The sequence below is a fragment of the Electrophorus electricus genome, chromosome 20 (genome assembly GCF_041902795.1).
Source record: "Electrophorus electricus isolate QZ-2024a chromosome 20, ASM4190279v1, whole genome shotgun sequence".
NCBI classification, from domain to species: Eukaryota; Metazoa; Chordata; class Actinopteri; order Gymnotiformes; family Gymnotidae; genus Electrophorus; species Electrophorus electricus.
Window position 1 is genome coordinate 4,493,278 of NC_137516.1, and position 12,557 is coordinate 4,505,834.

The 12,557-nt window shown below is 39.1% G+C and overlaps 2 protein-coding genes across 9 annotated transcripts in view; both read right to left on the minus strand.

The window, feature by feature from the left end:
* Window positions 1-382: 382 nt before the first annotated feature.
* On the minus strand, window positions 383-7,083 carry rer1 (retention in endoplasmic reticulum sorting receptor 1). Of its 6 annotated transcripts, none has more exons than XM_027011338.3 (8): window positions 6,958-7,040; window positions 5,378-5,463; window positions 5,098-5,202; window positions 4,780-4,879; window positions 3,465-3,543; window positions 2,207-2,342; window positions 1,907-2,036; window positions 383-897 (listed from the first exon to the last, which is right to left on the minus strand). In XM_027011338.3, the coding sequence occupies exons 2-7, from the start codon at window positions 5,456-5,458 to the stop codon at window positions 1,947-1,949; spliced, it is 591 nt and encodes a 196-aa protein (XP_026867139.1). In that variant the 5' UTR covers window positions 5,459-5,463; window positions 6,958-7,040; the 3' UTR covers window positions 383-897; window positions 1,907-1,946. The 6 variants fall into 6 exon arrangements, with proteins under 6 accessions (XP_026867139.1, XP_026867141.1, XP_035392163.1 ...); XM_027011340.3 differs by having other exon boundaries at window positions 1,982-2,036; window positions 6,958-7,039; XM_035536270.2 differs by having other exon boundaries at window positions 383-2,036; window positions 6,948-7,083.
* Window positions 7,084-9,198: 2,115 nt separating this feature from the next.
* tp73 (tumor protein p73) overlaps window positions 9,199-12,557 on the minus strand; it is a 29,507-nt gene continuing 26,148 nt past the window's right edge. For 2 of the 3 annotated variants that reach the window (XM_081702989.1, XM_081702990.1), the window contains exons 13-14: window positions 11,794-11,887; window positions 9,199-11,502 (exon numbers count right to left, since the gene is read on the minus strand). In XM_081702989.1, the coding sequence (XP_081559115.1) occupies window positions 11,173-11,502; window positions 11,794-11,887 (424 nt within the window). In that variant the 3' untranslated portion in view covers window positions 9,199-11,172. The remainder of the gene's footprint in view (window positions 11,503-11,793; window positions 11,888-12,557) is intronic. The other variant, XM_027011290.3, reaches the window with a different exon arrangement.

Below are 12,557 nucleotides of genomic sequence, written 5' to 3' on the forward strand. Positions count from 1 at the left end.
TGGAAATTACTGCAACAGCCTGGTGAGAATTTCCAAAGGACGATGTATAGACGCTCATATGGAAGGTTTTCAGTCTGCTACACATTTTTCATTACTAGCTTCATGAACACACCACAGAACCTCATTCTTCCACTTTCAAATGTGAAGCCAAGTCTATGTTGACCTGGTAATTGGTACTCCTCCGAATGATCGGGGATGAAAAATTATTTAGTTTCAGGGCAACAGGAATGTATAGTTGGAACAAATATTGCTCAACAAAAACATGGCAATATTTAGTTACATAGCTGACAGTAGTTATGTGAGGAAGATGTAAATAGAAAGACAGACAGACAAATGTACATACCTGCAGTAGAGATGAAGTAAGAGTTTGGTACAGAACAGGTGACGGGACACTATCTTTTAATAGCATTTGGAGTGAAAAATTTACATTGTAAGTTATTAAAATCATTTTTTGAACAGCAGCACAAGTAAACCAAAAACATGCAATGCCTTCATTGAGAAATGTACAGATCTAGTATCCGATTCTAGTATCCAATGTATTTTCATTATGTCAAGAGATGAATTTAACACCTGGAATCACATGTCTAAAGGGGGAAAAAAAGACAAAATCTCAATTTAACCTTTAAAAAAAAAAAATATATATATATATATATATATATTTATTTTTATATATAAACCCCCATAAAACATGATGCACAATATTAGGAAAAATGTTTTGATCCTCAACTTCAGTGCTCATTGAAGGGAAAAAAATTAAAAAGACAGAAAAAAAAAAATGTTGTTACCAATTCTACATTAGCAGTTGGGGTCCAGAACATTAAAAGAACCGAGGGAAAAAAAGGTCTAAACTCTCTCCATCCATTTGTTTTATTTAAAGCCCTGGACATTATGTTTCCTCTGCAAAAGAAGAGAGAGAGAGAGAAATATTTTTGTTTGGAATGGAATAATCACAATATATTTTTAAAATGTACAACCAGTTCTATTGAGAGTCAAGCTTCAGTGCAATGGAATGAACCTTTGTTTCAAAACGTAAAACATGTTTGGAGTATTTAAGAGCGAAACTATGGGAGGATAAATTAGGAGCTGCTAGGAGGGATGGAACTAGGGACAAACTATATACAAATAAAACTAAACTATAGAAGGCTACCGCACATTTAAGAAGAAAGGCAAATTCAGATTCACTTGTGGCAAGTTACAGAGTAGATGCTACAAATCTTTGCAGTTCACCAGTGTCTCCTTTTTCCACGGAAACATTTGCAATGCACCTGAATACCAAGTCCGACACCCCTGACATTGATTTGATACAAGAATGCTAAGCATGTGTACTCCAGTGCACACGTGTGGGGACAATCTGACGTTTGATGCTGAGACAAATCTGAAAGCAGGCCCCATAATAGCCAATTAGGATTCTGACTATTTCACCACTAACACAAGTGGTACCAATGACAAAAGTACCCCCCAAAAATACGACGCTTTCAAACAATCGGAGAGGAGATGTTAAGCTGTAACCAACAGTGATGAACAGGTAAGTTCCCGTGCATGGCTATGGAAGGGTGAAGGTTACGAAGCCACGGCCGCATAGCCTATTTGGGAGGTTCGTTAGATATGACTGCACTTAGTTTGTGCTCACTGTCAAACTGAGTCTGTGTTCAAGGCAAAAGAGGCACCGCACTCGTTGGCAAATGTCAGGTGACTCCCAGACACATCCACAACCTGGGTGCAGTTTCTTGAAGGCAGCAACAATCCTCTCATAAAAACCCCCATTCAGGCCATAACGCAACACGGTCACGGATCAAAACTCTTTTCCTAGATCTAGTTTTCTTTTTCGTTCCCCACAGAAAAAAAAAACCAACTAAAAAACAAAAATAAAACAAACAAAACAAAAAACCTCAACCCTTTTACGCACCATTCTTCATCAACAACTTTAATTTCAGTGGTGGGAAATTTTAACTAGCAAAAGTTTTCCCTGTGTCTTCCTTGCCTCTGTATATCCTCTTCCCGTGTGTGAAGGGCAGGTATCTATACTTGATCATATGCTGTGGACAGACAGACAAAAACAGATAACTGAGAAGTTAAAGACATAGCAAAAAAAAAAAAAAACCCAGTTCAGTGTCATGATTCCGATTTGCAGTAGGTACAGCCCTGCCCAGAGTTTATTACAAGGACACCATCATACGCTGTGGCATCGAACGAACAAATCACACACCTTGATCTGACGCTTCATGGTGATGCAGAAGAGCATGATGAAGTACATGACGAGGATGGGCCAGAACACTGGCACGTTGAAGGCTTCAAAGAACGTGCAAATCATGGCGATGACTATGCCCTTCGTCGCGGAGTGCCTGAAACCGCCACCAGGTTCAGCATGAAAAGGTGCGACAAGAGATCTCAGATGCTTTGCATCATGGACAAAGCCAGGAATTAAACAATAAAGGATATATGGAGACCCTGGAAAGAAAAGTTAACCTACACCTGCATAAATGTTTATTTGTGGGAATATTGTAGCTACTACAGGAAAGCGGAAAAGAAACTAAGTGTGATTTAAAGGCAGTTTATAAGGTAACCTTTACTTTTTCTCCCAGTGTCTTATAGAATTCAATGCTTAAAGTAGTTAATGTGGCCACGTAGTGAGTGGAATAAGGAATTACACTTTAATCAGAACTTAGTAACCAGCAAATTAAGAAGATAAAAATTTATTGATAATGGGAAGATTTAAAAAAAACCATTTTATTCGATATTGTGGCATGAGAACGGCACGTGAATACTACCAAATAACTGTAAATGAAAAGATGAGGAGAACATATGCACGTGGTTTTATGGATTTGAAACTAAAAGATCTAAGTATGTAGTGACGCTGAGCACAGCCTCCTTTCTGTAAGTCACAGACAGAAGAGCGCCACAAACATGAGCGTCGCCTCACTTCTGGTCTGCAGCAATAAGTTGCTCTGGTCTCTGTCTCTGCAATCAGCTTTGCATATCCATGTTGCAAATGAGACAGCACGGTCTGCTTCACTTTCGGCAACCAGTATGCAAATCACTCTATACATATACTCATATATTAAAAACCAGTATGCAAATCTCTCTGTACATATATACATATACTAAAAAAGAAAACAAGATATCCTATTACAAGACTCGGTGTGGTCTAATCTTGGGTTAAACCTCCATATTCATGTGTGTGCCCAAACGTAGAATGGGGCACAGGGAGTCTTCACACGTGTGCAAAGCAAAGCTGACAATTACAAAGCACACGTGTGTCACAATGCAGGGCTTGATGACCAGCTACTACGTAGTTCTCATCCTCTCTTTACCTGGGCACCAGGTGCAATGGGCAACCAGCAACATTAACTATTCCTCTAAACACCAGATCACAAAATTCAGACAGAATTTTCAAGCAGTGATGATTACAGAATTCAGTATGGACAGGGCCACTGCAGCCCAACCACAATGAACAAAAGACATACCAGAATTTGAATTCCGGCAACCTCCTGATGAACGGCCGAAACTCCTCATTCTGTTTTGTGGGTAGCGATGGACCCTCATCTGGTGGAGAAACGGGGCGGGCGTGACAACATGGGAGTGAGAGAAGATTAAGCAACAGCTATGCATATACCAAAAATACACCTTATGCTCTGCAGCCACGTATGTAGTGTGAGTGCATGTTTATGATGTTTATATGTATATCTGGTGTGCACACCCACACATCGATCATAACGCGAACAGCAAGTGTTTTGTGATGCATCTTCAACACCGTGTACATCTGGTATTAATATGATGGTACTGACTTATCAACCCGGAAGTGCATGAGTACGAAAGCGAGGAACAGTGTTAAAATACCAGGCATGCTTAGGTTTCATTACAGAAGAACATATTTGCCCTTTTGAGCCCACATTTTACTAAGCAAGTAATCTCCATCTACAGGCATACGTAGCAAAACATCAGAGATGAGTGCAAGTCTTAAATGACTGCCCTGTTGGATTGTGTTTAAGTCCTGTGAGGAGGGAGGAAGGTTTGCGATAGCTGACGACAAAGTGGGGAAAGCCCAGCTAAGAATGCTGGGAAACAACCATTTCAGCGAGGTGTTGGTTGCGGAAAAACAACTCCACCCTTTTAACATCATCACATTCACTGCACACTGCCAAGTGTTTTAGTGCAAAGCTCTTTGTTGCACAGCAGGCAATAAACAATGCAGTCTAGAAGTGGTGCTTCCATTATATTTAACACTGGGGAGAGGGCAAACATTTTTAACCAAACTAGAATCAAATCATTACCAGTTAACAGAATGCTTTATTAAAGATGAGACTGTGTGTCAAACCTGAGACACACTTGTGTAAGCCTAAAGGCACAATCAAGAAAAGAGCCTTGTCCTCCACAGAACTACTACTGTTACGGAGTTTAGAGAGTGCAGAACCGTTCTTATTGTACACCGTAGTCTCCCAACATTAATGGTCACCAAAGAATAATAAAGTGCAGAATGCTTAAGTTCAGAATGTAACTTTCCCTCTCTGGCCATGAAAGCTCTTTCACCTCTTAAAAGTCTTAATATGTGTAGAGCCCACGTATGACCTATTTTTGGTCAGCTCTTAAGGTGGTTAAGAATAAGCTTTTCTTCCAGTGTGGGCTTGATCCCCACTTACACGGATCTTGGGTTACATTTGCGCTGCCCGCTGATCAGGCTCTTAACATGCAGGTCCCAACACAAGCCTGTACTGAGGAGCCGACTCTGTATGAACGTAGCAGGGCACATTACGCTAGTGAGCAGAGTCAGCAAGAACTGACCTGGGTCATCAAGCAGCGAAGGATCCACTTTTGGTGAGAGAAAAGCGATGAACAAATTGAGGTGGTAGATTCCAAGAGCATATGTGACTATGTACCACCCCTGAAAAGGAAATAACAGGCACCAGGAGTAACCTTTGTCTAAAGCATCTGTTCACACTATTTAGGGTTGCTTCTTGAGCATGAATCTTTGTAAATTAAACAATCTTTAAAATACATAAAGGAATCATGCAACTACACTGAGAAGACTGGCACTACATAATCAAAATGTCATGTCAATGTCAACTGAAAAGTACTGAAGTTTTTGCAGGTGCCGCTTACCTGTAGTATATACACTCTGATCATGTATATGGCTGTCAGAATAAGAGTCACTGCCCATCGCACTGCTGAGAACGGAGTTGACTTGTCCAACCATGACTGATAGATCTACAACAGACACCATTTCACTATACTGTCAAAGGTTCACATAAAAGGAGACAAGTAAGAAGCTATTACCTGCGGTGTAGTGTCAATACGTAACGTATGCATGTAGCTTGTCAGCAATGGCGTGAACCCTTATACACCTTGATATTTGGGGTTCAGTACACCACTGCAGCCTCACCTGTCCAAGTCGTGTAAAGAAGCTTCCAATGACTGACGGCTTCCCGTGGATGGATTCACCAGAACTATCTCCTTCTGACATACTGTCTGAACATAGAGGGAGCAGATCAGATTAAAGGACTGAATTATAACTATGTTATAACTGCTACATGTTGTTTAATATATTCACTTCATCTCACACCAAAAAGGTCCAGGAACACAGAGGGGGCATATATATATATATATATATATATATATATATATATATATATATATATATATATATCCCCCTCCTACAAATTCAGAAGCACTTTGGAGCTGATTAAATGTTCTGGTTCTCTGGGAACCTTCACTGCAATTTTGACTACCTCTTCCTCCAGTAGACTACAGTACTCACCTGAAACCTCAGACAATGTCAAAAACAAATAAATATATTAAAAAAAAACAAAGAGCAATGATCAGAGGGCCATAATCAGCTATGTAAGCTGTAGAAGCACTTTGTGGACTTTATTACAAAGTTGAATATCGCTGCTTCTCTTACTACAGTACACTGCAGTTACTCACCTGGACTCTTCTTCAGACACACACACACACACACACCTTGATGGTCATGGTTCAGAGTGATTAGGAGTTCATAAGAGTTAACTCGTTATGAATGCATTTTGAAAAACATTTAGTTTTGGTAAGCCGCCAGCGTTCCCCACTTTAATGCATTAACTCGCTGTACCGATTTACCTAACTAGCAGGATTCATTATGTTTGCTAGCTCATCACATTCCAGTAAATGTTCTGTGCTCTGTAAGTTATTGACTTCTCCAGCCAGGTAACCTATGTAACTTGGGCGACGTAGCTAGCTAGTTGTATTAATCACCTATGCCTAACATGTTAACAGTTACTGTAGAAAAACATATAAATGCACACATCTCCAAATAGTTTCGCCAGGACAGCTAGGCTAGCTTCCATACTAGCACTAGCTCGCTACATCACTTTCATAACGTTGGGTCAGCTAGGCATGTAGCTAGCTGTCATATATACAACGTGCACTTTACGGCGACCACTTGGTTTTCATTTATGATTACCTGTCTAATAAAACCCGCACAGTCGGTAGACAACCCTCACACGGCAGCGACAGCTTAGTAAAACAGCTCGCTAACTTGCTAACTTGCTCGTTAGGAGAGCCAGGCAGCTGTGTGGAGCGTTTCCGCTTGGTGGACAACCGCAGGGCATGCTGGGAGATGTAGTTCTTTAGCCAACTCGCTCATTAACCAAACTATTAACGCGTGCATTACACGTTACGCAGTTCGACACAGACGTTTTATTTGTTCAAACCGCTTCATATTAGGTTTGGGTCATATGACAGCCATGTGTGCTTAAAAGATGGTCCGTATAATATCGGCGGAGAACTACAGCGACCAACGAGCGCGACAAAACTGGACAACTCACTTCCGTGAAAACCGATACGAGCAACGTCTGAAATCAATATCTTACCAGCTACGCTCCGTTTATATTAGGAATGCCTGTGTTACAGACCCCTGTGCCACGTTAAAACGTTGTCTTATTCGGCTGTCTTCGGAAGGAAAAACGGACCGATACCTTGTCTTACCCGGTGCTGCCCGTGCGTCTCTGTCCGCTGCCTGTCCACCTCTCGTAATGTTCCGCCGTGAACACGTCAGTACTTCCGGAACGGCGACTAGACTAAACCAATACATCGCAAAAACCTTCGAACATAACACAATGTTTGCTTTCTTGCTTTCTTTCTTTCTCAATGCTTCGAGGAAATTGTTTCCGTGTCGACATTTAGGCTACCAGAGACATGTTGTGTATAAAATCCACAATATTTTACAGATACAGAAGGTGTACATTTGAGCGTTTCAGCAAACACTTCTGCCTGCACACCGATCGGTAAGATCAGTACATTTGAATCGCAATGAATGAATCAGTCATTACAAAGGCTAGATTAATAGTGCCGCACGTACACCGGGCTCTCACCAAACACGACCGTTTCTAGCGGTAAAACGTCAATCTCGAAGCAACTTATACATGCAAATATTCTAAGGCCAACAACAACAACATTACTTTTTTTTTTTTCTCTACCAAGCACACATGTATTGGATAGCCCCATTCACTACAGGAGGCCACCAGCTGTCATCCTGCGTGCTTGTCCTGTTGCTGAGAACCGGCATGTTTAACCTTTGTGACATCAGTGATGCTAATAATCTATAACTCAGGAGGACTGTTTTTACTGATGAAAATGTGTGGAATACATCTATTTTGTTCTGCGTTCTGCCTTATGCGTTTATGTAGCATTTTAGAAAAGATGCCCTTGAACACAATTCAAGGAAAAGGGGCAGTGTTGGTTCAGTAGTTAAGGTACTTTACTCATAATCCCACCACTGCCCTTAACCCTCCATTGGTCGAGTTGTGTTCACTCAAATTACATGTTGGTTTGGACTCTGCTTCACATGGGAAATTGCACATGTTCCTATTTTCCTTGTGTAAAAAATTGCAGACAATCAGTAATGGCATATCATTTATTATAATCACAGAATTATATAGTCACAATACGTTGATGCAATATATAATAATTTAATAGGTAGGAATATCAGTGATTTCATTTGAAAATATAGAATAGGAGATAATCATCTCTTAGTAATAATTATTGATCAGATATGGTACATCCTTTCCCAATTGATAGTCACAAATTATAATAACATGCTACATTTGGCAGAAAACATTTTAATGTACTTTAGGTTTGTATTGTCCTTTAGCCATGGCAATAAGGGGAAAGAAAACCAATCCACACCACTCCTGTAAAACTTGAAAAAGCGTTTGAGAAAGAAAAGCCCCACAGCACTGGGTAACCCAACAAGAAAACTGAAAGGATTACATATGCAGTCATATTAACTCCTATGAGATCACTTCCCACATCCTTTTAAGGCATGTGATGATATCTGCAGCATTTGTCTGACTGCGCAGGGCTCTTTATTATGGGCCAGAAGTGCTGTCAAGTGACTGATGACAAGTTATGAGTGTTGATTTGCTTTAAAGTTGAAAATGTTTTAAATGTTTAAAATTACTTTTACCAATAGCCAGTGAAATAGTCATGTTTTGCTTACGTCCGCCGCTCGGCATTGGCATAGCACAAAATTTAAATTTCATTTACAATCACCTCCTGGGCTCCCCCAAAGTTTGAGGCCCCCTGCAGTGTGTGTCCTGAGTACCCCTTCCTTACAAATCGTTTAGCATGCAGTTTTCATTATGTTTGCTAGCTAATCACATAATTTATGTTTGTTGTATGAGGGTCTATATTTGTCTAGCTCTAGGATTCCTTGCAGGTCTCCAGTATTATATAATATAATAAGTGTTATAGCCCATCTTGACCGTCTTGTTTTTTATTTTATTTTGTTTTATACCTCTTTATATTTAATACATTGTTTTATGAATTCATCATCATCATCATCAGAAACCTTTATTGTTTAATCTGTTATATGTAAAACATTTTGAGATTTGGCATGGAAACTAAAAAGTGCTGTATAAAATATATATTATTATTTTATTATTGACAGCAGACTATATATCTTAAATAAAATGTGTGTACATAAAGCATATAACTTTTTCTTGTTTTTTTAAATACAAGAATTACAAGCAAACATATTTCAAATTGTGTATACAAAGCAACTGTCAATAAAACAGGTAAAGTATCAAGATACAAAACTACTGGAAAAGTTTTGATGAGATTCAAAATTTTTTTTGGATCCTGGGAAGGCATTATCCATGTGTGCTGATATGTGTCATACATAGATAACTGCAGAAAATGGTGTAAAACAGCTGAGTCTGGAAGTTGATTTTTCCCTCACTCACTGAGGCCAAGCATCCTGTCGCCATACCTGACAGGTCATGTGGTGACTCGTGACAGTCACTTCTCATACCGAACACATCCAAATATAGCCTTCAGGCCTGCTTCTGTTTGTTTATTTGTTTATCTGTCTTTGTTTTTTGTTTGTTTGTTTTGCTGGAATAACCTGACATGCATTTCGCTATTGGTCATTTCCAGTATTTACTATTTGACAAAGAACATTTTCCATAACACACACTTTAATATTCATAAAAAAATCACCTTACAGAATTCAAACATTGTGTTCCATTAACGTGGATATGAACAAAAATGGACATTACTGCTTGTTAAAAAAACTTTAAAACATTCATAAAATCTGACATGACTGACATAATACTGATCACAATTAATCCAAATATTACATTGTTTACAATATACAAAAGCAATAAAGTGCTTTGTTATAGACAAAATGTAGCAATAACCAATTTTAAAACCCTTTTACCACTGAACAATTACATCAATTACCCCATTTGTGAAACGTGCTGACCGAGGTACATCAGGTCATCCAGGCCAGATTTGGGAAGATTATTTCTGTGCTGACATTTCATAAATGCATACATAAACAAATTTAGTTCAGACATATTTTTTACCAATACATTCCTCTAGCACTAGAGTTGTTCATCATTGTTTATATCTAAAGACGTTTGCAGGTAAATAGGATGTGAAAATGCTTTGTATTATTTATGCCTCATGATTAGCTCAACGTTGCCTGTTTGTGGGACTGAACAGCACCTATGTGATCTCTTGACTGTCAAAGTATGCGCCACTGAAGGAATATCTCATGGAATTAAATACACTAAATTTACAGTAGTTTTAAGCAAATCTAAGTAACAATATAACAAGTTACTTATTTAATTGAGTATCCACTATGTCCAGACACATTAATACCAGTGCTGTGGTCAATATTTCTCTTATTGTCTTAAACTGAATAGCCAGTTAAAACAGTTACAGACTACACACAAAATTATGGAAAACACAGTTGTAAAATGTTAATTACAGAAAACAATTTATAATAGCTTGGCATGATAAATAAAACCTTGTCCTGCAAGGCTAATACCTTGGGGGGAGTTTGGGGGGGGCATTTACATACATTTCAACGTCTAACCCTTTTAATGTTCCAGTATCACGCAATGAACATGTGGTAAGTAAACAATGTAACACTTAATACTAGGCTGCATACATGGGGAAACTGGTTCCGGTTTAATGTGGCATTTCTGAATGCACTAAAAATGTTTTTCCACAGAACTGGCTCGCCTATTTCTCATGACATGGTTTCATCATGTTTTTGTAACAGAGAAAGAGTTCATTATAAAATACTTATAAGACAAAGATTCTTTATGACACTGTTACATGATTAAAGACATTATCCTGTAAGAGTTCTTATACCGAGCCCGTCCTAAGTGTAGTTTATGTGTAAAGAAAGAATTTGATGAAACTGCCAAAATATTTATCGCCATGTTTTGATGATTTTTTTCATACATAATTAGGCTATGGCATGCACTATTGGTCAAAACATTGTCTTTGATGCATTTCTGAAATATTCAAAGGAATTATTATAAATGGCCCTAAACATCCTTATCTTCTATATCCCTTAATGTGAATTATATTTTAAATGAAATATAATTTAATGTTTGTTGTTTAAAAAAATGATGGCCATCATCTCCAGGTTGAAAATATTCCCCACAATGGCTCTCTTAACAAAAGGTCCTGGAGAGGGGCACATGTGAAAGCAAAAAAAGTCATTCTTTCATCTGAGGAAAGAAGTGCTTTTATAAAAAGAACCACAAGAAAACTGAAGTCAAAACCAAATGATATCTGTCCATTTCAGTCTTGGAGGCAGGGTGGTGATTTGGGTCATAGTAGGAAACGGAGCGTGATGAAAGTGATAGCCAATCACTGTGCGGGAGGCTGCCGGCCACGACCTCAGCGCACGTCGCTCTCGGCAAACTCCTCCTTGACCGAGTGCTTGCGTGCCTTGCAGTCAGGCATGTCGAAGCCGAAGTCCGGCCACTCCTCCCCGGAGGCGGGCCCTCCGCGGTTAGGGATGGTGATGGTGTGACGTACACGAAAGTGCACGGCCTCCATGACACGCTGGCGCTGCAGCTCACCACCTGGCCCGATGGCCATGGTGGCCAAGTTGCTGCTGGAGCGGATGAGCTGCTGGCCGTAGTCATGGTGACCCTGCTTCATATCCTGAAGCCCCCTCCAGATGGCCACACGGAATTGCTCAGGGATCTTAAGCGCTCCGAGGTCCTGGAGATTGCCGGGAGGAGGTGGAGGCACGGAGATGAGTTAGCTTTTCACGCTCACTTTATAACTTAACATCCAATTTCATTTCTTTATTTTAGTTATTAACAATTTTCGTTGCACTATGGTGTTATCTGCATATCTTAATATCCAGCTTTAATAAGTTCTTCTTTTGACGTAGAGCTACTTAAATCTAACCAGTCATGCACTTAATGCAGAATGAACAGTGGATAAAATAGCAGCAAATCCTAAGGCCCCATGCAGTGCAGTGCTAACTGGGATTCTTGTAGCACTTACCTCCATGGAAAGAGACTGCAGGTGGTAGACACTCTGGAGGCCCTGTGACGTGAAGTAGTCGATGCAGTTTTGGCAGCCCACGCTGGTTAAGAAGCTGTTCAGAGAAAAAAGGAATCCCACTAAGACCATGGGGCTGCATCCCGGGAATTCTAGAGGTTTTTTTTCCATGGAGAACATTGCAACCAGATGAAAACAACATTTATAATCCACAGGACAAGTTTACTCTACGATTCTAAAGGCTTACTGTATAATATGCAATAACAGGCAAATGCACAGTAAGTAGAGTGTATTATGAAAAATTATTAGTCCTAATGATTGTGTCATTGCCCACTTCTAATGCATAAATGCTGAACTGCAGTAAATATTATTGTTTAACATTCAAAATTTATTTTGTTTATAAATGTAGGCAGTGTAAATGTAAATTTACTAAATAAAACAAAGCTTAATCACATATATATTGCTGCATTAATGATCCATAACAACATTTTGTAAAGCATTCAGACTTTTATTATAAATACATAAAATAGGAAATTGCTTCATACAGTCAAAAACATTCAAATGCTTTGTAAAACAGGAACAGGACCTTTATTATAGCAACATGAATATTTTTAAAGGTAGGCTCCGCAACTGTGACACAGCACCTGCTTCCTGTATTATTTGTCATATTAAAAACTGGATTCAATTTAACTGTACAGTAAAGCAATAATTTGTCTCAGATTTTTTTTTCTTTCAGATTTTAGTAATTGGGTTATATTGTAGTACAC